A 25,483-nucleotide genomic window follows, 5' to 3' on the forward strand; every position below is an offset into this window, starting at 1 on the left:
TTAATGCTGAACACAAATTAACAGATGCTATGAGAAGCTACTGCTAGAGATGATTTATTTTTCAACAATGCCAATTTGAAGCGCAATTAAAAAATGATCAGATACATTGGGGATAATCGGCTTCAGATCAAGACGCCACAAAAAGCATACCTGACTGTTTTCACCGTCACTAAACAAAGGAGTAACGTTTTGTCCTTTGGGAGCTGAGGACACTTGCCCCCATGCACATAAGGGCTCAAGAGTCACACTTTCCTGTGAAAAGTTCAAGCACATAACGAGTGATTCTGGTGTTGTTTTATCAGGCTGCCAGATTAAAACTGTAGACATGCCGAAAGCAGCAATCAAACAATAAATACAGTACTGACTCAACATATGCAGCTGCTTTAAAGAAAACTCATTTCCATTGGCTGATTATTATAGACATTTGAATAACATTAAACAGGCAAAAGGGAAGAGAGAAACATACAGGTGCAGACTAATACAGGCAGCTGATAAATTATTACTTAAATGTACCTCAACAACCAAATGAAATTGGCAGCTCAACAAATATTTCATTTTGAAATGTTGGCATGCTCGAGAAGGCACATTGTTTACAAGGCAGCTCATTCATTTTCAACTTTGTTTTCTTAACTATATAATTCCAAATTACAGTGTTCATAGAAATGCTGCACTTTTTAAAATATATTTTATTCATTTTTCAAGGTACTAAAATAAACATTATCCACTGTGACATGCTACTTAATTCATATACTAACTACGAAGATGATCTAGCCCATAGATTCCGGACCTCTTTTCTACCCATCACCATCAGTCACTGACCTTTGTCCCCTCTATTGCTCCCCCGCCCAAGGAATTTTTCCTCTGTCCCTCACCCAGCAGCCCAAGACGCTTAGCTGCTTGATCTTCAGCAGGGCACAAGTCCTAAAAAAAGAAGTGGTGGACGCTCCAAGTTAGGTGGTCACCGGAAGTGACGTCACGGAAGGTAGTCCCCTCTCATTACAGGGAGTCCTTCACTTTGACCCTATGTCCCACTGAGCCAGCCCAGCTGCCCTTTGTGACTTCTTAGATTCACGCATTTCAACAGCGACAGGCACCTCTCTGCTCCATCCTGTGGGTTCAAAATTGCTGAGGCTTTTAAACCACAATTAGCACGTGCAGCCTTATAACTCTTGTATAATTACAGGTCGCGATCTCACCAACTGTGGCATGGTCTTATTTGTTGGTGTCTCTTCATCTCACGGGTTGTCCCGGAAGAGCTTCGGCACCTCAGGCATTCAGCTCTTCTTCCAGGAAAGAACAGTGAGGCAGGGGGGACGGCGTCCACCCGGTAAAATAAGTGGGGGGACGCCGTCCACCCGCGTGGTACCCCGACTCGAGCCCTGATCTTCAGCATATATTATTGCTCTCTCAAGTCTTTGATGGACTCAACACTAAAACCTCTACTCCTTCCTACTGCAGATGCCGAACATTTGTAAAGTATTGTAGTTCTGCGCGCTCACCTGGCCGCGGTATGTAGCTCCAATTGTACAGCTACCCTTGACACCCTGTTCGATACCCCCACACTAACTGATCAATCCTGTTTAATTTGTTATATATGGGTCTGCCTTTTCCCTATGTTAAGTATGTTTATGTATGTGATGTTTTGCAATATGAACAGATTTCCACGTCCTACTTTTGTTTTGTTTATCAAATCTGGGTCGACCGGACAGTTTTAGTCCCAAATATTGTCAGCATTCCTTAATATGTAATATCTTCCTTAACAATGATTACAGTTCCCTATTGTGACCTTCATGACTATTGCAAAATGAACCAATAATTTCTCTGTTTAACTTTATTTATCGACTGTACGGTCATAGTCCCAAATATTGATAGTCAGAATTCCCGGGTGCTACTATTCATTGTGCAATTTCAACCTTTAGTATAACTTAAATTCGCCATTACTATCTTCATTTCTATCCTAATCTGCTCCAATATGGCAGCCTTCGTTTCCTCTCAATCGGCACTCGCTGTACTATCACAGGTATGCCTAGCTCAACACGTCATCAAGTCGACCTGCCTCTTATTCATCCACGATTTTCACTTTCGGATCTGCATTGGCCAGGACAGACATGCCGAACCACGGAATCTGGACCCCATCTCTTAGTGCTTTCCCAGGGTAAGAGCTCTCCAACATACACACAACTGTAATTTTTACACCGTGCCGCTCACAATACGACATTATTCCCACAGCATCACCACCGGCCACATTCTGGTTGGTTCTCTCAGATCAATTCCTTGATTTTACCCCAGCACTTTCCGATGGCTTGTTAAATCTGATGAATCCAATATACTGCAAATAATTACTTACGCTGGATCATCCCGGTTGGTATTCTATTCAAACCCACTGATATCACACTCATCGATTTCACAATACTATAGCTCTATTTTCTTCATTTCCACAGCGTTGCATCACGAACTGTGAATTAATTTACCTAGACCTAACATATTACCTTGACTCAACACAGAGTCCCAGGTAACACTTTTCTCTGGCATATATCCTTGTATACTGCATGGAGGCTTAATGCACCCTCATAAGATACCATCCCCATATATCGCCGCATGATCGGGCGATTAACACTTGATTAGACACAATCCCTAGAACAAACAGAGCATGCCTCACCATCCATGTGTAAAACTCTTCAAAGGTGTAATTTCGATTCTTTGCATTTTAATCTCCCGTCCTTTTCTTTCCCCTTCTTTTCCCTCCTTTATACTTCCCCCTTCCAGAACCTTGACTGACAGGCAAAATGCACCAGGCGCTCAATTGCTCTGTCCTGAAGATGATCCCAGCATTTAGTTAAAGGGATCGAAACGTCATTGACTGTACGCTCTCTGACATAAAATATATATTTGATATTAATATGTGCTAAGAGTGTTCTTACATATCTGATGCTGGACTAAATTGTTCTAATTCTTTCTGGCCATGCATCCATGTATTGCCTAAGCCTTTCCCTGTTATTACGATACACATGTCCCCACTTATATGTTTTCTTATACTTTTTTCATTAAAATAGGATGTCCAGTGGGACAATACAAGTATATATATCATTGGGGAGAGAAGTTGGCCTAACGGCTAGGGTGGTCGACCTGGAATCTGGGGAACTGGATTTGAGTCTCGGCAACGACGCTGAACATCCTGTGATTCTAGGAAAATCACTTACTCTCCCTGTGCCTAACAAAAAAAAAAAATATTAATATTTCCTCATGTAACGCAACTGGTGCTATGTAAGGCGCTTTGATACCTGATCCCTCCGGGTCAAGTTTGCGCTATTATAAAACTCAGAGAAAAAAAATTTGTATTTATATATATATATGGTTTTCCGCAATTGTTTCTATTTTAAGGACCATTGTTCCTAAAAATAGCATGTAACCTAGGTCCTTGACCAATTTTTGTGTTCCCTTGTTTTGTGAAACACGAACATTTGTAAAGCCCATAACCTAGATGGACACGTTAACCACCTATCTTTTATCATTTAGGGCCTGATTTAGATATTGGCGGTATTACCGTCTTCCCACCACTTCGGCAGTTCTAAGTACTCTGTCGAGCTGATGGCAGTCCCGAGTTTTTAGAAGTTGCGACAACAGACAGGTTTGCGCGGCGGCAGTCCTCTCTGCTGGCTAACAGTACTCCATCACCGCCAGGCCAGTGAGTTTGCGCCAATTTAGATGTTTTCTTTATGTTGGCGGTGTCCTGGCGGCAGAGTGCTGACGGAGTGAGGCAATGGTGGTGTGGAGACAGGCAAGTACTACTCATCATTATCGGTGAAAGAGTCATAATGTATATGTAGGTAATGTGTAATGCCCTTTTTGTTTATGTGGCATTGCACACCAACAACATGCACACACTACTGAATGTACACCCACAGGCACCACAAGCACAACACCCACGAACACGAAATTAATATATTTTTAAGTGTCTATACAGGTGTGTTAATTTTACCACGATAAGTTGTAAAATGAACACATATGCATCACACATAACAGACTGCATGTGAGAGCAATGTAAAAATACACAGGGAGATAGTAAATGTTAACACACGATTTATAGGGAGACAAGTGACACAAAAGCCTCCCTTGGATTGCGGCAACAACAGGGTTGCTGATCATCGTGGTGAGGTATCAGAGGCACAGGAAAGACCTGGACAGGTGGGGGGGGGGGGGGGGGGGGGATCAAGACACAAATGGAAGTAGGAAACCAGAAAAGGATAGGTTTTGACCTATTTTTTTTCCGTTCTGCCAACTAGAGTTTGGAGTTTTTCCTGCCACAGTTGCCTCGACGGAAAGGCACATCATTATCGGGTTGGCAGTATTCTTGGCTGGACCAACTCCGGCACCCACTTCTGCCATTGACGCAGCCGACATGGGGGCAATATTCTGGAAGAGGTGGAGGGACTCCAACGGTCTTCCCTGAAGAGACCTGCCAACATCTAAATACAGCGGGTTGACGGTCAAGTCGACGGACGGGGATATTGTGGAAAAACCGACTGCCGGACCCTACGCCAACATCTAAATCAGACCCTAAATCCGTCAGGTTTATTCAGATGACGATTCATTATTTTCATTAACAATGTCAGACGTAATTCATTACATGCACATTATGACCCACAATTACATCTTTTCTATTTTCAAGCTGTCAACATTTCGGAAGTGAGTAGCAACGTGTCAGAATTACTCTATCCTTCATCACTGTATTTGAGTTCCACTGAATAACATGCAATTATGTGGAAACAAGGTAACCCAGAATGCCTTTGATGGCTAGTAAAACATTTTCTAGTATGTATGTATGTATGTATATATGTATCTTAGCACATGTTCGGTATTTAGAGACTTACCTAATGCCCTGAATTCTCTTCAAGAAACACTATCTGACGTCTAGCCAGATTAACAAATCAAACAGTCATTGCTTGCTTTCCTAAATGCAGGATGAAAAGGCATGGGTCCTTTATCCTTAGACAATCCAACACGATTACCTGGCTCTTACTTCAGTTTTCTATAACTTTCTATGTCATCACCTTAGAGAACTTCAATACAAAGTGGTTTTCATCTCGTTCAAGCCAGAGCATGTAGACATCCTGTGGGAAATGACCCATTCTTAACTAATTCCTACTTTAATTCTATTATTTAATATTTTCCTTTGCTTTTTAGATAGAAGAAGTCAACACAAATTCACCCAACCTTTTGGAAAATAATTTTTTTATGTGTCTAGGTAGCTTCTGAAATAATTTACAAAGACGTAACAGGTGCCAGTGTAGATTTTATTTGATGGCTCAAAATGTACCAAAGACACAAGGCAAGACATAACAAGAGTGGATTTCTTAGTGTCACATAACTTGTTGCCATCTATGGCAGAACCAACTGAAGAACCTGAGGCTAGAGGGACACTTTTTTCAATATCAGTGTAGCTGATTTGAACAGCATGTGGTTCACTGTGACCCATGTCTATCACTTTGCTTAAATTCCTCTGCTTAGCTTCAATAGTTACAACTGAAGCCAATGGTAAAGAAAAACTGACCTGAAACTGTAAACTTTTCAGATTGCACTTAAGAGCTTTAGTTGTAGCCTCCAGAACTTTGCACAGGTTCGCAAGGGAGTTAACCTGTAATCATTATTGCCCCATGAACGGGGATGCTCTTCAACTTCCACATCTGAGTTGCAGTACGTGCAGCCTCATTAGATTGCAACAGCATCATGTTATCAGACTCAAAAGTCTCAATGGTTTTTGTACGAAGAAATGGTAATATCATCACTCTGTCTTTATCATATTGGTGGATATTATTGTTTAAAACTTTCTTTGACATATGTGGTGTGTTTGTTGGAGGCAAAATCAGTAGTCTCTCTGGAGGATAATGGTGAACATGTGCCATTATAAGGAGCAGCCTTGGTAACAACCCTAAAATTGCCTTTGTTTTGGGATGTGCTAGATATGCCCTACAGAAGGGGCAGGGAAAGGGTGTACTGTTAAGGGCTAAGCCACCACTTTCTCATTCAAAAAGAATATAGTAACAAGAGGCAAACTGAATTCACTGTCTCTTCTCCTATCAAAATACACTAGCTGATCCTGAACCCCAGGGAGCTGGCTTATGGACAGACCTGGTTTAATACTATTTGTTCTGCACGCAGGGCTCCTTTATTTTAAATTTCTCAAAGAAATAATTATTTACTACCTACTAGTCCATTATGAGCTAACAGCGCTTCCTACCCTGACTATCTGGGCACTGAGCGGACAGTACAACAGCGATGCACTTAGAACACATCAGACATTGCACAAGTCCTGGGATAGTCCCACTCCGGCATGAAGTGCCGTTTTTGTGTTAAACACACTAAGAGGACTATGGTAGTCACTCAGAGCTCCTCTAATCATCAGGCAATCTTAACCGACCCTTTAAGGCTTAAAAGTAAAGGGAGCAGAATTAGGTGTCACAGGCCATGTAGCAGGTAAGTGTAGTGTGCAAAGTCTAGCAAAAGGTCAAAAGGTACTTATACAGATTTGGTTTTCTAATTTTATTGTGATTTATACTTACAGGTGAAAAACCGACATGGACATGCTGTAAAGTACCCCACAATAAATGTAATCATTACACCTTGAAATGCTTGGAAAATCAGTCAATGTAACCCAGATCATGTGTCTTTTCCGTATGAAACTCCAAGAGATAAACCTTGTGCTCACACAACTATTCTAACCTTGTCACCTCTCTCTACACCGCTTAGAAGCAATTCAGTAATGCAATGCACACAATACAAAACTATAGTACTTTGCCTTCAAGAAACATTTCTAACCTTTTCCCTGCTGTGGTACATGTGCAGCATGCCAGAGCAATTGTTTTTACAAACTTCCGAGAGGTCTCAAACTGGGGTATTCTATCAGAGACCTTCCTGCTTTAGGACTGTAAACAGGCGTTCACTGGCAAATAAAGTCCACTCTATTAGAGAGTATGATGTCACAGCAGTAAAACAGTCAAATCACGCCAGAGTACTAAAGAAGAATAATGATGGGTTTATGTAAAGGTTTAGATATAGACAGTGCTGCGCCTTTAGTACTGTAGTTAAATGCTGCACAAAATACTTCAAGCCATCGGGCATGTATCTAAATGGATCTAATGCAGAAAGATAGAGCAACACAGGAATATGTAAATGAACAATAACCTGATTAGAAGAGCCAACATCTTCAGATATTGAGGAAGGAGTCTCGAAGGGGGCTGGCCATGAGGCTCTCCCTGCTTCACCACTCTCATCAGGAGTTGCAGCATCGGTCGGCTCCTCTCTAGAGGAAGTAACTGGTTCGGCTGCATCATCCCCATTTATACTGAATGAGACAGAAAGTAAGAAGTTACCCAACCCTTCTTCAACATGCTTCCATCTGCACTGCTTTCACATCAGATTTTGGGTTGTACTAATACATTTTCATTCAGAAGAAACAAAAAAAAGCATATAACGTAGAACCAAGTAAAATAACAGTATATCTATGAAACTGAGAAAAAGGATAAACTGACATACATTACCTGTAATATAAAAACTTTGACAGAATAGCCTTTTGGTACCAGTGCTCTTTACTTTTCTTTTTCCTCTGCCACTTTTGGTCTATTAATCTTTGATAGAAGTCTTTCAACCATGTCCAATCTCCAGTCTAAAATTGAAACACCAGCAAGTGATTTATGAAGGAAAAAAAAACATATGGTGAGCTGCATGGCTTTTAAAACATGTCCGTCATGTAAATATAAGAAACTTTATCATGTTAACGAATGATAAATGTACTAAAACTAGAACCATATCACATTGTTGTCATTAATTTTGACGGAGGGCACCAGACAAGAGTGTGTACTATGTGAGGTCATAAGCAGTGTGTTGCGGGGGTGTAAGTTATAGTTAGCTCCGGTAATTATAACTGCTGAATTTTTGTGTTCGTGGGTGTAAAATCTAAACCCAACTATAACGTCCCTGTGACCTTTGTTTTTTTAGATAGATCGATAAGATAGCTAGATATAGATACACAGCCAAATATATGTGTACACACACACACACACAAAAACAATCTACTGGGGGTTACCAGTAGGTAATTATAGTTAGGAACTAGTTTCCATAGGAAAAGCGTTTTTTTGACTTGCTAATAACTTTTGCGCCATTTGACAAATCTTCACGAAATTTTCCCAAAAAGTAACCTTCTGATTCCTGTTGTGCATGGAAGGTTTTGGAGGCATCTGTCAAGCGGGTGCCGAGAAAAAAGTGTTTCTCCAATGTTTATTCCCATACAGACAGAACTTCTGCACAGAATTACACCATATTTGGCAGAGAGGTAACCCTGAGTCCAGAAAAGGCCCTTTTTGTGATCTACTGTAAATCCTTTCAGTAGTTTCAGATATTAAAGGAAAAACAAAATTTGTATATCTAGGGACGCGGACACTCTGCAAATGCAAACGATCTCCTGCATCTCATATGAGTGGCTGTGTGAGTGGTTGTATGGGTATGTGAGTAGGTGTCTGAGTAGCTGTGCGGTTGTGCGAGTGTGTGAGTGAGTGGTTGTGTGGGTCTGTAAGTGGGTGTGTGACTCGGTGGGTGTATGGATCTGTGTGTGGGAGTGGGAGTAGTTCTGTGGATGATGTCATCAGTGATATCATTTGAGATGCCATCAGTGATGTCACTGACCATGTCATGAGTGAGGTCATTAGCACTGCATTGAGGGTTATAAGTTATAGTTAGCTCAGGTAACTATAACTGCTGAATTTCAATGGCTTTGTGCATGGGAAATCTGAGCCCAACTATTACGTTACTGTAACCTTTGATTTATTTATCAATTTTATTTCCTAACTGCAACATTTGAGAGTAGGTTTGTGGGTGGCTGTATAGGTCGATGAGTTAGTGTGTGTGAGTGGTCTGTGTGGGGTGTGAGTGGTCTGAGCGGCTGTATGGGTCTGTATGGGGTGTGAGCGGCTGTATGGGTCTGTGGGGGTGTGACTGGCTGTATGGGTCTGTAAGTGTGTTTGTGAGTGGCTGTGTGGGTCGGTGAGTGGATGAGTGAGTGGTATGTGTGTGAGTAGGTGTTGAGTGCTTATGTGGGTGTGTGAGTAGATATGTGGGTGTGTGAGTAGATATGTGGGTGTGTGAGTAGTTTTATGGGTGTGTGTGAGTGACTGTATGGATGTGTGAGTAGCAGTGTGGGTCTGTGAGTAGATGAGACTGGCTGAATGGGTGTGTGTGGGAGTGGCTGTATGGGTCTGTATGGGGTGTGAGCGGCTGTATGGGTCTGTGGGGGTGTGACTGGCTGTATGGGTCTGTAAGTGTGTTTGTGAGTGGCTGTGTGGGTCGGTGAGTGGATGAGTGAGTGGTATGTGTGTGAGTAGGTGTTGAGTGCTTATGTGGGTGTGTGAGTAGATATGTGGGTGTGTGAGTAGATATGTGGGTGTGTGAGTAGTTTTATGGGTGTGTGTGAGTGACTGTATGGATGTGTGAGTAGCAGTGTGGGTCTGTGAGTAGATGAGACTGGCTGAATGGGTGTGTGTGGGAGTGGCTGTATGGGTCTGTATGGGGTGTGAGCGGCTGTATGGGTCTGTGGGGGTGTGACTGGCTGTATGGGTCTGTAAGTGTGTTTGTGAGTGGCTGTGTGGGTCGGTGAGTGGATGAGTGAGTGGTATGTGTGTGAGTAGGTGTTGAGTGCTTATGTGGGTGTGTGAGTAGATATGTGGGTGTGTGAGTAGATATGTGGGTGTGTGAGTAGATATGTGGGTGTGCGAGTAGATATGTGGGTGTGTGAGTAGATATGTGGGTGTGTGAGTAGTTTTATGGGTGTGTGTGAGTGACTGTATGGATGTGTGAGTAGCAGTGTGGGTCTGTGAGTAGATGAGACTGGCTGAATGGGTGTGTGTGGGAGTGGCTGTATGGGTCTGTATGGGGTGTGAGCGGCTGTATGGGTCTGTGGGGGTGTGACTGGCTGTATGGGTCTGTAAGTGTGTTTGTGAGTGGCTGTGTGGGTCGGTGAGTGGATGAGTGAGTGGTATGTGTGTGAGTAGGTGTTGAGTGCTTATGTGGGTGTGTGAGTAGATATGTGGGTGTGTGAGTAGATATGTGGGTGTGTGAGTAGATATGTGGGTGTGTGAGTAGTTTTATGGGTGTGTGTGAGTGACTGTATGGATGTGTGAGTAGCAGTGTGGGTCTGTGAGTAGATGAGACTGGCTGAATGGGTGTGTGTGGGAGTGGCTGTATGGGTCTGTATGGGGTGTGAGCGGCTGTATGGGTCTGTGGGGGTGTGACTGGCTGTATGGGTCTGTAAGTGTGTTTGTGAGTGGCTGTGTGGGTCGGTGAGTGGATGAGTGAGTGGTATGTGTGTGAGTAGGTGTTGAGTGCTTATGTGGGTGTGTGAGTAGATATGTGGGTGTGTGAGTAGATATGTGGGTGTGTGAGTAGATATGTGGGTGTGTGAGTAGATATGTGGGTGTGCGAGTAGATATGTGGGTGTGTGAGTAGTTTTATGGGTGTGTGTGAGTGACTGTATGGATGTGTGAGTAGCAGTGTGGGTCTGTGAGTAGATGAGACAGTGGCTGAATGGGTGTGTGTGGGAGTGGCTGTGTGGGTGTGTGTGGGAGTGGCTGTGTGTGTATTTCAGTAGGTGTGTGAGTAACTGGGCCAGAACGGAACCTCACTTTCCCCTTAATCCAACTGGATTTCTTTCTACTGGTTAATTTGTAAGTGTTAACTTCTTGGGTAAATGTCTAGTGTATATTCTACACTATAGCTGCGTAATGGACCAGGAGGAAATGTCTCCAGTGACCTTCTGTGCATTTAATTTCAGCAATGTGATTGCTCCTCTGGTTTCTTTTTCCAGTAATCTGTGATAACAAGAATGCTGCTACAGAGAAGATGACGAGACTACAAAGAGGGGCATCTCCACCAAACAAGGGTACTTCCTCTTAATTTAACTGCTTCTTTGTTGGTGGAGATGTCCTCATATTCTTCAGCATCAAGAATGTCACCAAAACCGGCGGAGAAGATGCTGGGGGCGTTTTGGTAATCTTCCATCATCCTGGCAAAAGGTAGGGAAGACGTCTGCATACTACCAAGGTGGGCGAGGCAAAACGGGTGAGACTTCCAGGTGATTTTGCGCATTTGCATACTGGTAGTAATTTAAAGAGAGAATCATGGACTCTGCTCTCACCAGGAGAGGACAAGAAAGAACCCACTTGTCACAGTCACTACAGATTACACGCAGATGGATCAACAATGCATTCACTCCCACTAAGGAATTCAGATAGTTTTTCAATGTGTGAATATCCGAGAAAACAAAGTTGCTTATCCTTTATCAAGCCCAGGAACTCAGGATCATTTGTTCTTATCAGAAGGGGGCGGGAGGGGAGTGGGAAAGAAAGAAAGAGAGAGAGAGGGAGAGAGAGAGGGAGAGAGAGAGAGAGGGAGAGAGAGAGAGAGAGGGAGAGAGAGAGAGAGAGAGAGAGGGAGAGAGAGAGAGAAAGAGAGAAAGAGAGAAAGATAGAGAGATAGAGAGATAGAGAGATAGAGAGATAGAGAGATAGAGAGATAGAGAGAGAGAGAGAGAGAGAGAGAGAGAGAAAGAGAGAGAAAGAGAGAAAGAGAGAGAAAGAGAAAGAGAGAGAAAGAGAGAGAGAAATAGAGAAAGAGAGAGAAAGAGAGAAAGAAAGGGATGCAGGGGGGAAGTCCCAATGCCTCCACGGTCCCTGCCGGCTCCTCGCCTTCATCGGAAGCAGACATTGCTCCTGCAGGCAAGGAGAAGCTTAAAATTCTGTTCCCTGCGTGTGCAAGCAATTTCTTCATCCGTTTACCTGCCTGCTTGACAGCGGGCAGGAAACAGATGAAAAGTCCACTCCCAGCAGCCGGGAGTTTTCCTGCTCCCACCTGCAAGGAGCGGACTTACGGTTTACTCTTGCTTCGAAGGGGCTGTCAAAGCTCCCTCCAAGTGAAAGGAAATAACCATGTCCTGAGGGTGAGCACCTCAGGACATAGGAAGACGGCCCTGGGGTGGCTGTCCCCAGGGCTAATTATGGTTTCAGGAGAGGGACAGTGCCCCCCCCTTCTTTTTTATTCTAGGGCCTGCCCCGGGGAGGTGATGGTCTCCGGCCTGAAAACAGCCCAGGGGGGACCCCGCGGCCACCTCCCCTTTTTAATACTTACATTTTCCCCGGGGAGGTGGTGGGGACTTACTTGTGGCAATAGGGGCTCTGGGCCCCCAATGACCCTTGGCAGCTAAGGGGACTTCATCCGCCAACCTGTAGTGCACCAGGGGCCCCTATGCACAGTGGTTGAGAATGGGGACAGGAATCCGATGAGGTCTCAGTAATTCCACTGTGGGAGACTGACTTTTGGCAACAATAGGGTTTTTTTGGACCCCAACGACATTTAGCAGCCAAGGCGACTTAATCCCCCCTACCAGTAGCGCGACAGGAGGCCCCTTTGTAGAGTGGTTGAGAAAGGGGGGCGGCCTTCGACTAGGTCAGAGCAAACCTACTGTGGGGGATTTACTTGTGGGTATTATTTAGCCCCTGGGAGGAGGTGGTGGTGGTTCCCATGGCTTGGGGGTTTGCGCCCCACCCTCATTATTCTTCTGGAGCCCCGGGAGATGGTTGTCCCTGGGGCTCAATGAGTCTCAGGACGGGAACCCCATGCACCCACTCTTTTTTTTAAAAATGCCCCGGGAACCAGGTCCATTAGGGGGCTGTATTCAAAACAAGCATGGGAGCCGGCGCTTGTTTTTCTTTTTGCCGCAGATTCGCTGCTCTTTCACGTTTTTTCAGCACATTTTTAAAGTGCTTTTTGGCCCAGTCATGGCCCTACTGGGACCCAAGGACCACAGCAAAGGGTCAGGGTATTCCTACACTGCCCGTTTTTCTATTTTTATAACTTTTTGGGAGGGACTCTGCTGCTAGCACTTCCTGGATGAAGTGCTGGCAGCTAATCAAATCCCAGCACGAAATTGGGAGGGTTTGCGAGTTTGGATTTTCATTCATATCTGAAAAATTACTGAATGGATTTACACCAATTCACAAGAACGTCGCTTTCTGGACCAAAAGCGACCTTTCTGTCGACTTTGGTGTAATTCCGTCCAGCGGTATGGGCTGTAGTTGTGGCTAAAATCCCTATGGAAAACTGAATTGGGAAAACGCATTTTGGGACCCCCCTTTTTTCCTCGGCTCCCACTTTGAAAGCACAATCTGAACCAACTGTCATACTAGCTTTTGAAATTTTGTGAAGATTTGTGGCACGGCGCAAATGTTATTGGCAAAACAAATAATGATTTTCTTATGAAAACGAGTCCTAACTATAACTACTTGCCTATATATGCGCCCCATCCTCCCCTACCCAGTGAATTTGTAAAAAGAATTCTTTTAACATAAGTTGTAATCTTCTTCCCTTACTTACTTATAACTCCACTTTTACCTTTATTTTTTCCAGTACATTTCGAAGGTTTAAAAAAAAAAAAAACTAAAGTGATATCCTACTGTAATAAATCTGTGTCCAATCCTGTGCAGTACATGCCCAACGAGCGGTTGTTCAAAATCCCTAAGCCCAACCTTCCAAGGCCAGGCAACCCCGCCACCTCGGCCCCTACCCGAGAGTGACAGCTCACAGAGGCCTACCCCTAATTCTTACCTTATTTTTTCCTCTTGGTCTTGCGGGGCTCCAACTAAAGCACAGGGGCGCCATGGTATCTCCCCCAGGACTCCAGCAGGAGCTGTCAAACACCCTTTTTTCTTTTTTTTTTAAATACTTTGGTCCCAAAGGGAAGGGGCGGGGATTCCCCTCTGGGACCCCCCCTTCATGGTCAAGGGCCAGGTTACCCCTATCCTGCCCAATCCCCCCCCCCCCGCACCCCCATTAAAAAAAATTTTACTTTCAAGACACAGGGACAAGTCCTTATGTCCTGTAATGTAACAGCTGCAAAGTTTTCTTCATGTTGCAGTCAATGACATCAAATGGTCATGAGTGACTGCTTGGTCCAATGGGCCCAAACCAACCGACACAAAAAACAAAGGCCTCAGAATGCTCTATTTATTTTTACATTTCTGTTCCTGCAGTACACCGTGCAGATATCTATTTCTTTTTAACCTTAATTTATCAAAAACAGCTGAAAAGATTTACACTAAATCACAAATAACACATTTTCGGGGTACAGTTTTAACTTTCTGCCAAATTTGTTGTAATAATTCTGTTCAGTAATTTTCTCTGTATTGTTCTGGAAATTGCATGGGACAAGAGCACTTTGGGACAGCCCTCCACCGTTTTCTCTGTCCCCGCTTCACGGATCCCCCCCAAAACTTTACAGGAAGGAGCTGAGATGGATGAACTTTTTTTGTGCAAATCTTCATGAAGATTTGTCAAACGCCACCAAAGCACCCAATGCCGACTACTGACTTATGTTGAGGTAAAGAGATGAGATCATTTGCAAGAGGCACTCGTTTTACATTTTATGCAGGTTCCCAACAATTTTACAAACACGCAGTAAAAGAATGCTGCTTGAGAGAACATATACCAAAAAACACACAAGGGTCTTGGCTCTTTACTCAGCACGGCTGAGCCAAACTGAACTAGAAAACAGCACAAGCGCCTATGCTGAGAACACTTATTAGCAAACAGGAGTCAATCTGACCGGTGTTTAGAATAAAGCATAAACTACCTGCATTTTCATTTAGCAGCTGGGAATTTATTCCTTATTTCAGCAATTATTTCAATTCACCAATTACACAATATTCATAGTGCATGGAACGAACAACAATTTTATACATCTGTATGTACCGTGAAAATATTTACATGTGAACGCAATTATTTACACACTCTCAACATTCGTGGCCTTCCAGTCATACGAAATACTTACAAACATAAAAGTCAGTGGAACAAATACAAAACCAACAAACAATTCAATACACAAATACAAAAATTTCAAAAAATACATGAAACCACGTCTTGGTCATGAATTAAGATAAATCCCTAGAGCTTTTGTAGTGGATTTAAATGTCTTTTTAACTGAATTTCTAAATGGAAATGTTCTTTTTAAAGAAATAAACGCATCTGCTGATTCGTAACGCAACAATTGTAGACCAAATACGTGGGAAGGTGGTCGACGCGTTTCGAACCCGTGTGAATTGTGGGGTTCTCCTCAGGACCTGTATTGGTTCTGTGGAAAAATCAGAAGGGGGGGTGCTTAGTCTGGCGAACTGACTCAGAAAGAGAGAGACACACACCCTGGGTTCAACCCAAGCCTACCTTAAGTAATTGAACCAAGTTTGCAATGGAAAGTCGGGAATTCAAAGATTTTCACCAAGGTGCGCATTCAGAAGCTGTGAAAAAAGAAATAAAATACGCGCGCTTAGTTTCAGTGCCTAAAGGGTCTAGTTTGCCTGCGGTGCGCGATGGTGGTTGTTTACCTGCACTGCCGTCAGACGCGGTGTGGGCGCGCTTGATCCATGCTGCGCGGAGCGGGTTTAGTTTCCGCCTCAATTTCACTGCAAACCAAAAACTATGATTAGTTTTGCAGAGGGGCTTATGTGATCGAGGCAAAACGGTCAGCCTGAAAACTACATACCGAGTTGCACAGCGAGTCCTTTGTCCTCAGAGTCCAAGTGCAGAGTGAATCAGGGCTGCAGGGCTGTTTGGTCTGATACTTCCTGGTTGTTAGGGACCTCAGAGGATTCTGGGACTTGTAGTTCCCGTCTAGGCGAGTCTGCCTATTTTGGTGATTCAAGTGTTAGATTTGTATATTTCAGACATCTCGTTCAATCCTTGTATAGATGTATTGAATTTCATTATAAGTAATGCTTCTCGTTGCGCTAATTTGGCATCCAAATCACCGCCCCTAGGGTCTTTTTCAATTTTTGACAGAACTGTCCATCTTAGGTCCGATTGTTTATGTTGCATTTAAGTCCAATGATTCACTAGTGGCGCATTCTCCACGCTTCTCCTTATTCGGGACTTGTGCTGTGTAATCCTGCTCCTTACTTCTTGTGTGGTCTTGCCTATGTAAACCAAAGGGCACGGACAAATAATGGCGTACACTACATTTTTGGTTTTACAATTTGTAAATGTTTCATGCTTCCAATGAATGTTTTCAAATGTAAAGACCGAGTCCTCAATCGTTTCATCGCAGCATGTGCATGTGCCGCATTTGTGGTGACCTTTGGCGGGTGGTAATCCAAAAAGACTTTGGAGGGTAGGTGATTTCGTCAGTGGCAAGGCAGCTCTTATGACGTGGTTAGCTATGCTTTTTTCTTTTTTAAATGCAAACAACGGCGGTGTGGACAGATCCTCATGCAAATTCTTGAGTAGATGCCAGTTAGACAAAATCAGTTTTTTATATTGATTTGCTGCTGGACAAAAGGTGGTAACGCATACCATTCTTCTAAGGTCTTGTTTCACTTTCTTATCAAGCAGGGTTTCCCTAGGGGTCCACCATGCTCTTTTGAGTGAATTTTTGAGCAGTTTTTTGGGGTAACCTCTAAGTGTCAGGCGTTCTTTTAAATGGCCTGCGTGTTTAAAATATTCCTCTTTGGTTGAACAATTCCGTCGAATTCTGAGGAATTGCCCGTAGGGCAAATTCTCTTTCAAGTTTCGCGGATGGTTGCTGGTGAAATGTAGAGCTTTATTTCTATCCGATGGTTTGCGAAATAAAGTGGTACTAAGTCCTTGGGCTTGTGGTTGAATTTCCACATCCAGAAATGTAATGGATTCCTTAGATGATGTGGCTGAAAATTGAATATCGGCTGTTCTTGAGTTAAGCCATTCCACAAACTTATTCAGATCTTCTTGGTTTCCTGTCCAGATCAAAAACAGATCGTCAATGTAGCGCATATAGTTGGAAATGTGATGGCCATACGGGTTATTATTGTAAATAAATTTTTCTTCAAACAGCCCCATAAACATTATCGCCAGCTCCGGAGCAAAGGGGCAACCCATCGCCACCCCTTTTATTTGAAAAAAGAATTCTGAGTCGAAGGTAAAGAAATTCTTTTGTAATGTCAAACGGGCTAGATCGAGGATGAAATTTGTTGGGACTCTCATAGGTCGTTCACGATTCTCCAGAAAGAATGTCAAGGTTTCAAGTGCCTGTTCTTGCGGAATCTGACATCCCATATAACAATTGCTCCGCCTTTATCGGCCTGCTTTACCACAATGTTGTTGTCATTTTTAATAGTTGATATAGCATCCTTCTCTTCTTTTGTAAGATTGTATTTTACAAATGTTTTCTTTTTTTCAAGCGCGGAAATCCCTGAGAGCACTGTTCGTTCAAATGTGTTAACTTCCTTTGGGATGTTTGCTAATAAGTGTTCTCAGCATAGGCGCTTGTGCTGTTTTCTAGTTCAGTTTGGCTCAGCCGTGCTGAGTAAAGAGCCAAGACCCTTGTGTGTTTTTTGGTTCTTATAGCGAGCGGACGCTCGTGAGGTCCTGTCAGACGGTAAAGCCTGTCCCAGGTAATTGTGCATTGTCTAAATCGTGTTGTGCCCAGCTGTCGGGCCATAGTGCTTGGGTATTTGTTTTCACCACTTTCTTCTTAATATTCACTTTTTCAAGCACTTTCTACATTTTTTATTTATTTTCTTTTTGGTATGGCCGAGAAAGATACTGTTTCCTTCAGTGAGGAACATATACAGAAACTAATGAGAAGAAGAAATTAATGAGAGACCCCCCAGTGTTTGCCTCAGCAACCCTTAGTGTTACCCTTAGTGTTACAGCTAACACACAAAACGAGTCGGACAAACTAACTCGCCTACGTAAAAAACAGATCCGGACGGACCTTCACGGCCATTTTTTACTTCAACACCTTAGGGCTGGAACTATTCCAGCAGGACTAATTGTCCGTAACATCCCTGTGATCTTCACTGAAGACCCAGATTACAAAAAGGACTTTAGCGGAATTGAAACTAAGTGTAGCCGTGACCTTATGGTCTTGACCATCGAAACGGCACACAGGATCTCAGTCAAAGAACTGGAAGAAATATCTATACTTCAGAGAGAGATTGAAAATAACCAACTAATTACAGATTCTAAAACACTTCTGGACAAAATAGACAAGGACATTTTAGAATTCAAAGACATAACAGTTGCCCAGAAAAGTAACAAATTCGAAACTGATAGAAAGAACTTTTCATTAGAGTCTGCTTATCCTTACCTAATCAAGGATTTCTATACACGGCCCGACTCACGTCGATACTTACAGGGCAACCAAGGAAGATCCCGTCAAAAATGTATTACATTCTCTGATACAACTTCATCCTCTGGCAGTGAGCCTGATAATACTAATCGTCAATACCAGAATAGAACGGATAACCGACCAGGCCAATACCAACAACAGAATCAACAGCCTTTTTTAGGACGCGGCCAACCAAAACCCCGAGGCAGGACAGGGTCAACCCAACCATGGGAGATGCGAACACGCCAGAAGTTCTACAAGAACTGACCAATTCCCCTATCTTCAACTTGTCTAACAGAACTCTTACTTCAGCTGAAACATCTATACTAACAAAAGGACTTAACTTTGTTCCATCACGCCCTACGGATTACGTCAAAATGAAGTTGGAAACACTCGAATTTTGTCGAAAAATTCGCCTGAAAACCTTTTTTCAAGGGTCTGAAGAAACCCAAATAGAAGAAGTGACTGGACTAAGAAAGAAATCGTCGTTTTGTCCAAAAGGACCAAACATCCCAAAGGAAGTTAACACATTTGAACGAACAGTGCTCTCAGGGATTTCCGCGCTTGAAAAAAAGAAAACATTTGTAAAATACAATCTTACAAAAGAAGAGAAGGATGCTATATCAACTATTAAAAATGACAACAACATTGTGGTAAAGCAGGCCGATAAAGGCGGAGCAATTGTTATATGGGATGTCAATAAATATAAGAACGAGGTCCTCCGTCAACTCAATGACCAAAATTGTTACAGGCGCATTGGCAAAGATCCAACAGTAGACATAAAAAATCAAATGTTTGACATAATCCAGAAAGGATTTGACCAGGGCTTTGTTGGACCAAAGGAATTTGCATTTCTACAAAATAAAAGTCCCAGAACCCCTGTGTTCTATGTTCTCCCTAAACTGCACAAAAATGAGATCAATCCCCCTGGTCGGCCAATCATTTCTGGCTGTGACTCACTGTTTGAACCAGTGGCGAAGTATATTGACTTCTTCCTTAAACCGTTCATTGAGACTATTCCCGCTCACTTGAAAGACACCACGGCGTTTTTGAACCGAATAGCGTCGATTGATTTCAACAGTGAGAATCAACTGTTAGTGACACTAGACGTAGTGTCCTTATACACTCAGATTCCGCAAGAACAGGCACTTGAAACCTTGACATTCTTTCTGGAGAATCGTGAACGACCTATGAGAGTCCCAACAAATTTCATCCTCGATCTAGCCCGTTTGACATTACAAAAGAATTTCTTTACCTTCGACTCAGAATTCTTTTTTCAAATAAAAGGGGTGGCGATGGGTTGCCCCTTTGCTCCGGAGCTGGCGATAATGTTTATGGGGCTGTTTGAAGAAAAATTTATTTACAATAATAACCCGTATGGCCATCACATTTCCAACTATATGCGCTACATTGACGATCTGTTTTTGATCTGGACAGGAAACCAAGAAGATCTGAATAAGTTTGTGGAATGGCTTAACTCAAGAACAGCCGATATTCAATTTTCAGCCACATCATCTAAGGAATCCATTACATTTCTGGATGTGGAAATTCAACCACAAGCCCAAGGACTTAGTACCACTTTATTTCGCAAACCATCGGATAGAAATAAAGCTCTACATTTCACCAGCAACCATCCGCGAAACTTGAAAGAGAATTTGCCCTACGGGCAATTCCTCAGAATTCGACGGAATTGTTCAACCAAAGAGGAATATTTTAAACACGCAGGCCATTTAAAAGAACGCCTGACACTTAGAGGTTACCCCAAAAAACTGCTCAAAAATTCACTCAAAAGAGCATGGTGGACCCCTAGGGAAACCCTGCTTGATAAGAAAGTGAAACAAGACCTTAGAAGAATGGTATGCGTTACCACCTTTTGTCCAGCAGCAAATCAATATAAAAAACTGATTTTGTCTAACTGGCATCTACTCAAGAATTTGCATGAGGATCTGTCCACACCGCCGTTGTTTGCATTTAAAAAAGAAAAAAGCATAGCTAACCACGTCATAAGAGCTGCCTTGCCACTGACGAAATCACCTACCCTCCAAAGTCTTTTTGGATTACCACCCGCCAAAGGTCACCACAAATGCGGCACATGCACATGCTGCGATGAAACGATTGAGGACTCGGTCTTTACATTTGAAAACATTCATTGGAAGCATGAAACATTTACAAATTGTAAAACCAAAAATGTAGTGTACGCCATTATTTGTCCGTGCCCTTTGGTTTACATAGGCAAGACCACACAAGAAGTAAGGAGCAGGATTACACAGCACAAGTCCCGAATAAGGAGAAGCGTGGAGAATGCGCCACTAGTGAATCATTGGACTTAAATGCAACATAAACAATCGGACCTAAGATGGACAGTTCTGTCAAAAATTGAAAAAGACCCTAGGGGCGGTGATTTGGATGCCAAATTAGCGCAACGAGAAGCATTACTTATAATGAAATTCAATACATCTATACAAGGATTGAACGAGATGTCTGAAATATACAAATCTAACACTTGAATCACCAAAATAGGCAGACTCGCCTAGACGGGAACTACAAGTCCCAGAATCCTCTGAGGTCCCTAACAACCAGGAAGTATCAGACCAAACAGCCCTGCAGCCCTGATTCACTCTGCACTTGGACTCTGAGGACAAAGGACTCGCTGTGCAACTCGGTATGTAGTTTTCAGGCTGACCGTTTTGCCTCGATCACATAAGCCCCTCTGCAAAACTAATCATAGTTTTTGGTTTGCAGTGAAATTGAGGCGGAAACTAAACCCGCTCCGCGCAGCATGGATCAAGCGCGCCCACACCGCGTCTGACGGCAGTGCAGGTAAACAACCACCATCGCGCACCGCAGGCAAACTAGACCCTTTAGGCACTGAAACTAAGCGCGCGTATTTTATTTCTTTTTTCACAGCTTCTGAATGCGCACCTTGGTGAAAATCTTTGAATTCCCGACTTTCCATTGCAAACTTGGTTCAATTACTTAAGGTAGGCTTGGGTTGAACCCAGGGTGTGTGTCTCTCTCTTTCTGAGTCAGTTCGCCAGACTAAGCACCCCCCCTTCTGATTTTTCCACAGAACCAATACAGGTCCTGAGGAGAACCCCACAATTCACACGGGTTCGAAACGCGTCGACCCCCTTCCCACGTATTTGGTCTACAATTGTTGCGTTACGAATCAGCAGATGCGTTTATTTCTTTAAAAAGAACATTTCCATTTAGAAATTCAGTTAAAAAGACATTTAAATCCACTACAAAAGCTCTAGGGATTTATCTTAATTCATGACCAAGACGTGGTTTCATGTATTTTTTGAAATTTTTGTATTTGTGTATTGAATTGTTTGTTGGTTTTGTATTTGTTCCACTGACTTTTATGTTTGTAAGTATTTCGTATGACTGGAAGGCCACGAATGTTGAGAGTGTGTAAATAATTGCGTTCACATGTAAATATTTTCACGGTACATACAGATGTATAAAATTGTTGTTCGTTCCATGCACTATGAATATTGTGTAATTGGTGAATTGAAATAATTGCTGAAATAAGGAATAAATTCCCAGCTGCTAAATGAAAATGCAGGTAGTTTATGCTTTATTCTAAACACCGGTCAGATTGACTCCTGTTTGCTAATAAGTGTTCTCAGCATAGGCGCTTGTGCTGAGAGAACATATAAGCATGGTATTCATAACAGAGCAAGGGATGAAATCGAAGGAGATGAGTTATGGGGATTGTTTAATCTGTTATTATTGGATCTGCATTAATGCTGCTGTCCTGTGCAAGTGTGCCAGCATTTGGCTGGCTTGCAGAAGGGTGAAATATGGGGAAATTAGTCAACACTGTAAAGCAGAGAGGGACGAGATTTTCAGCAGGCAAAACCACTTGGCATGAGACTAACTAAAGGCCCAAAATAAACTGAAACCAGAGGGAAATTCATTATTTTTATTGGCCACAAAAGAAACTGGAGCAAAAAAGGCCCCCACAACCAACACCACGGACAGTTGCTGCAAATGTGGGCAGAATGGCGTCCTATGTGCACAAAATGTCCAGTCTATTCTCAGAGGTTTTCACCCTTCATTTTATGTGGAAGAGACTGTATCAGCCTGTCCTCTATGATACAATGATGGTTCATATTGATTACTGGAAGGCAAACTAAAGAAAATCTATGTGGATCACAGGCATAGCATCCCCACAAAGGGTTCAACTTTCATGTATTCTATTTCTTTTGTGTATGTGCAAGTGAATGAGTAAGTAAGGGACAACCTAAATATGGATTGGGGTTGGAAAATCACCTTTGGAACCTTGTAATTGTGGACAAATGCACTAACTCTATCTCAGGCAGTCTTCAAGGGAGATTCTCCAGGGCACACAGGCTCTCAAACAGGGGTTTACAAGAGGATTCAGAAGAATAATCACAGGAGAGTAATCACAATGCAGGAATCACAGCTGCCTTTTTAGGACTGTGGTAAACAGCGTTGCCAGCACGGGGTCAGCAGAAAGAAGTAGCAATCTTGCAAGAGCTTCAGGAATTGCTAAAGGCTGATGATCCTGAAAAGGCTAACCAATCTGTGCCCCACTGTTAAAAGACTATAAACCTGAAGTGTCCACTGTAGGCTAACCACCAACTTTATAAATGAGTTCTATTTAGACTGACTATATGAACATGTATTTTATATTGCTATCCTGATATTCTACTTTGGATCCAGCCCTCATGGACCTACAATGGACATCCCTGCTGTCGTCATTCAGACTAGCAACCAAACGTTGAGGAAGCAGGATGCTTTCAAGTTATTTAGGTAGATTGATTGTTCCATATCACGCTTAATGATCTGGAATATAAAGCTACTAAGAGGCCAGTAGGCACGCCAGGAACATCAGAATATCTTAATGCATCTGGCATGAGGTACCCTTCACAAAATACTTCAGAGTCAAATACAACAAACAGCTACTCCACTACTTCTGTTGTCCCAGAATGGGCAAACAAGCAGAGAGGTTTTGTCATACCCGCTTGACATGCCAAATGAGTAAAAAGAAATTTGGGGAGACAAAAGCTTTTCTAATTACACTTGAAATGTTTGTTATTCCTTTCATAGCATAGAGATGGACATGCTTCATCCCCTTAATTCCATCTGCAAATCAATAATCCCTGGTGGCATGGGCTGCATCACGAGCAACCTTGAGAAAGTGCCACAGAGAACCTCTACACCCCTTGTGGTGGCTAAGACTCCTTGTGTGATTTTTTCCAGAGTTGGGTTCCCCGATACGTTTGTAATAGAGGGCTATACTACATGTCATCAATGTGATTGGAGTGTGGGGTGACTCACAAGTTCTCACATCTTACCCACAGATTAGATTTTTTTTTTAGTATTTTCAAAAAACTCCTAATAAAACTATGGGTGCCTTAGAGCCATCGCCAAGTAGGAAGTGGGGCCCTTTCATGGCTGTTATTCACCTACCCGAAAGGCTTATTTTTGGGACAACCTATCTGCAGCCCCTTTCTTTCCGTAGAGAAGATCTCAGAGGAGTACCCAGGGTCACTCAGTCAGGACATGGCAGACTTCGTCCTGGATATCATGGCGAACATACTGCAATTTGTGCATTAGACTTAGGGCAAGCCTGGAGCAGCTGAAGGACAGGTGTGACCAGAGGATTGTCCATTATTCTTAGCAGGATGGGCATAAGAGCAGTTAGTCCTCATTCTCTGGAGGATAATTGTACAGGCCAGGACTACCTGAAGATCCCAATCAAAAAGTACAGGATAGTACTCCCATAGTTTGCCAACTATTCTTTCTGACAGCAATGTTAACACCTCTCTCCAACCACAATATTTACAGATGATACACTTCATGCAAGGTGCTATATTTATAGGGTTTTAGAACAGTGTATGCCCACGATATTGCCCTACCATTATATTAAATACTACTATATCAACATGGTCACTACATCACATGCCACAACATTATCTACCTTCTTATTGCCAGGAGTGTATTCATAATCAAATATATTTATAATAGCAATATATAAAAATAATAAGTATTGGCACAGCTAATAGGTCTCTCATGTGAAACACACTGGCTTTGTGCAAGAAATCGCCTTTTCTGTGTGATTATCCCAGATTTTTCACCTTTTGCTGGACCCTTTTTTTGTTGTTTTTAAAACTCTGTGCCCTTTACCACTGCTAACCAGGAGTAAAGTGCTGGTGCTCCCCTTTACACGTGGTTAAATTGGATTGGACAAACAAGTGGACTGCAAGTGTCAGTTGGCTGGCCTACTGTGTGGCTACAGGGACAAAACAAGTTGCAAGAGGACTTTTCCCTGGAGAGCCCAACTGACTAGTAGCAACGGGTCCTGAACTGAACCTTAGCTGGCGACATTTGCCAGAGTGAGTCCTGGCCCCTACGGGCTGCCCCGAGGTTCTGGAAGTTTTAGAAGTAACCCAGATATGCTTATTCAAAAATCGTAAAACTTGAACATCTAACTTGAATCTGGTAGGTGTATTCAACCCGCACTCCATTGAAGTCATCCTGGAATTGCGCCTAGGTCCTGGTCTAGTGCAATCATAGATCATCATTGGCGCTCAGTATTTTTTTGGGGCTATTTCTGTTTAAAACTTTAAAAATTGATCTCTATGATTCACCTTATTTAATTGTTATCATTATTTTATTTAATAAATGTTACTCTATTTTTCTAATTCATTGTGTGATTTTTATTGATTGGTCTTTTTGGTACTGCATAAAATACTTCACACTGCCATAGGTTTCGCCTGTCTGTTCTGTGCTATAGATACCAGATGGATAAGCTCAGGTTAAGTTAGTGACTTCAAGGGTTCACCCTAGAAGAGTTGTTATTATTGCTTAAGGTGGGTAGTTACGCCCACCCCTAATAATCCAATTTCTTACACTTTGCCAATGCTTGAGGTTTTCTCTTGTACAGCACTTAAAATCTGCAGCAGCCAATTCCAAATAGAGTTTAAAAAAGAAAAAAAACATTTAAAGACTGCTACTCAAGCTGGGCAGACATCAGTTTCAAAACCAAAGGGGATGATGGACGGAGTGTTGAACATTGCAAGCACTCACCCCCAGTCAACTGATCTGGGTTTAACCCATGATCATTCTTTAGCTCACTCTGCCACCCCAGTTCCGACATGGCCATATGCAAATCAGTCTGACCCTGTGCCTCAAGGGAACAGACATCAGTTTCAGCCATCTTTCAATGGGATGTCTAAAAAACTTATATACATTGAAAGATGCTCATCGTATATGCATATCCAGCCAACTTGGAGTTGTTGAAAAAAATGAAAATAGCAGTGCACAGCGGTT

General features: G+C 42.7%; 1 protein-coding gene across 2 annotated transcripts in view; it reads right to left on the reverse strand.

Moving 5' to 3' along the window:
• Positions 1–25,483, reverse strand: part of EDRF1 (erythroid differentiation regulatory factor 1) — a 411,894-nt gene that overhangs the window by 210,379 nt on the left and 176,032 nt on the right. Inside the window, exons 5-7 of one of the 2 annotated variants that reach the window (XM_078643520.1) lie at positions 7,539–7,663; positions 7,183–7,342; positions 151–252 (exon numbers count right to left, since the gene is read on the reverse strand). In XM_078643520.1, coding sequence (XP_078499646.1) covers positions 151–252; positions 7,183–7,342; positions 7,539–7,663 — 387 coding nt within the window. The remainder of the gene's footprint in view (positions 1–150; positions 253–7,182; positions 7,343–7,538; positions 7,664–25,483) is intronic. The other variant, XM_078643521.1, reaches the window with a different exon arrangement.

This window comes from Lissotriton helveticus, chromosome 5_1 (assembly GCF_964261635.1).
Source record: "Lissotriton helveticus chromosome 5_1, aLisHel1.1, whole genome shotgun sequence".
Taxonomy (NCBI): Eukaryota; Metazoa; Chordata; class Amphibia; order Caudata; family Salamandridae; genus Lissotriton; species Lissotriton helveticus.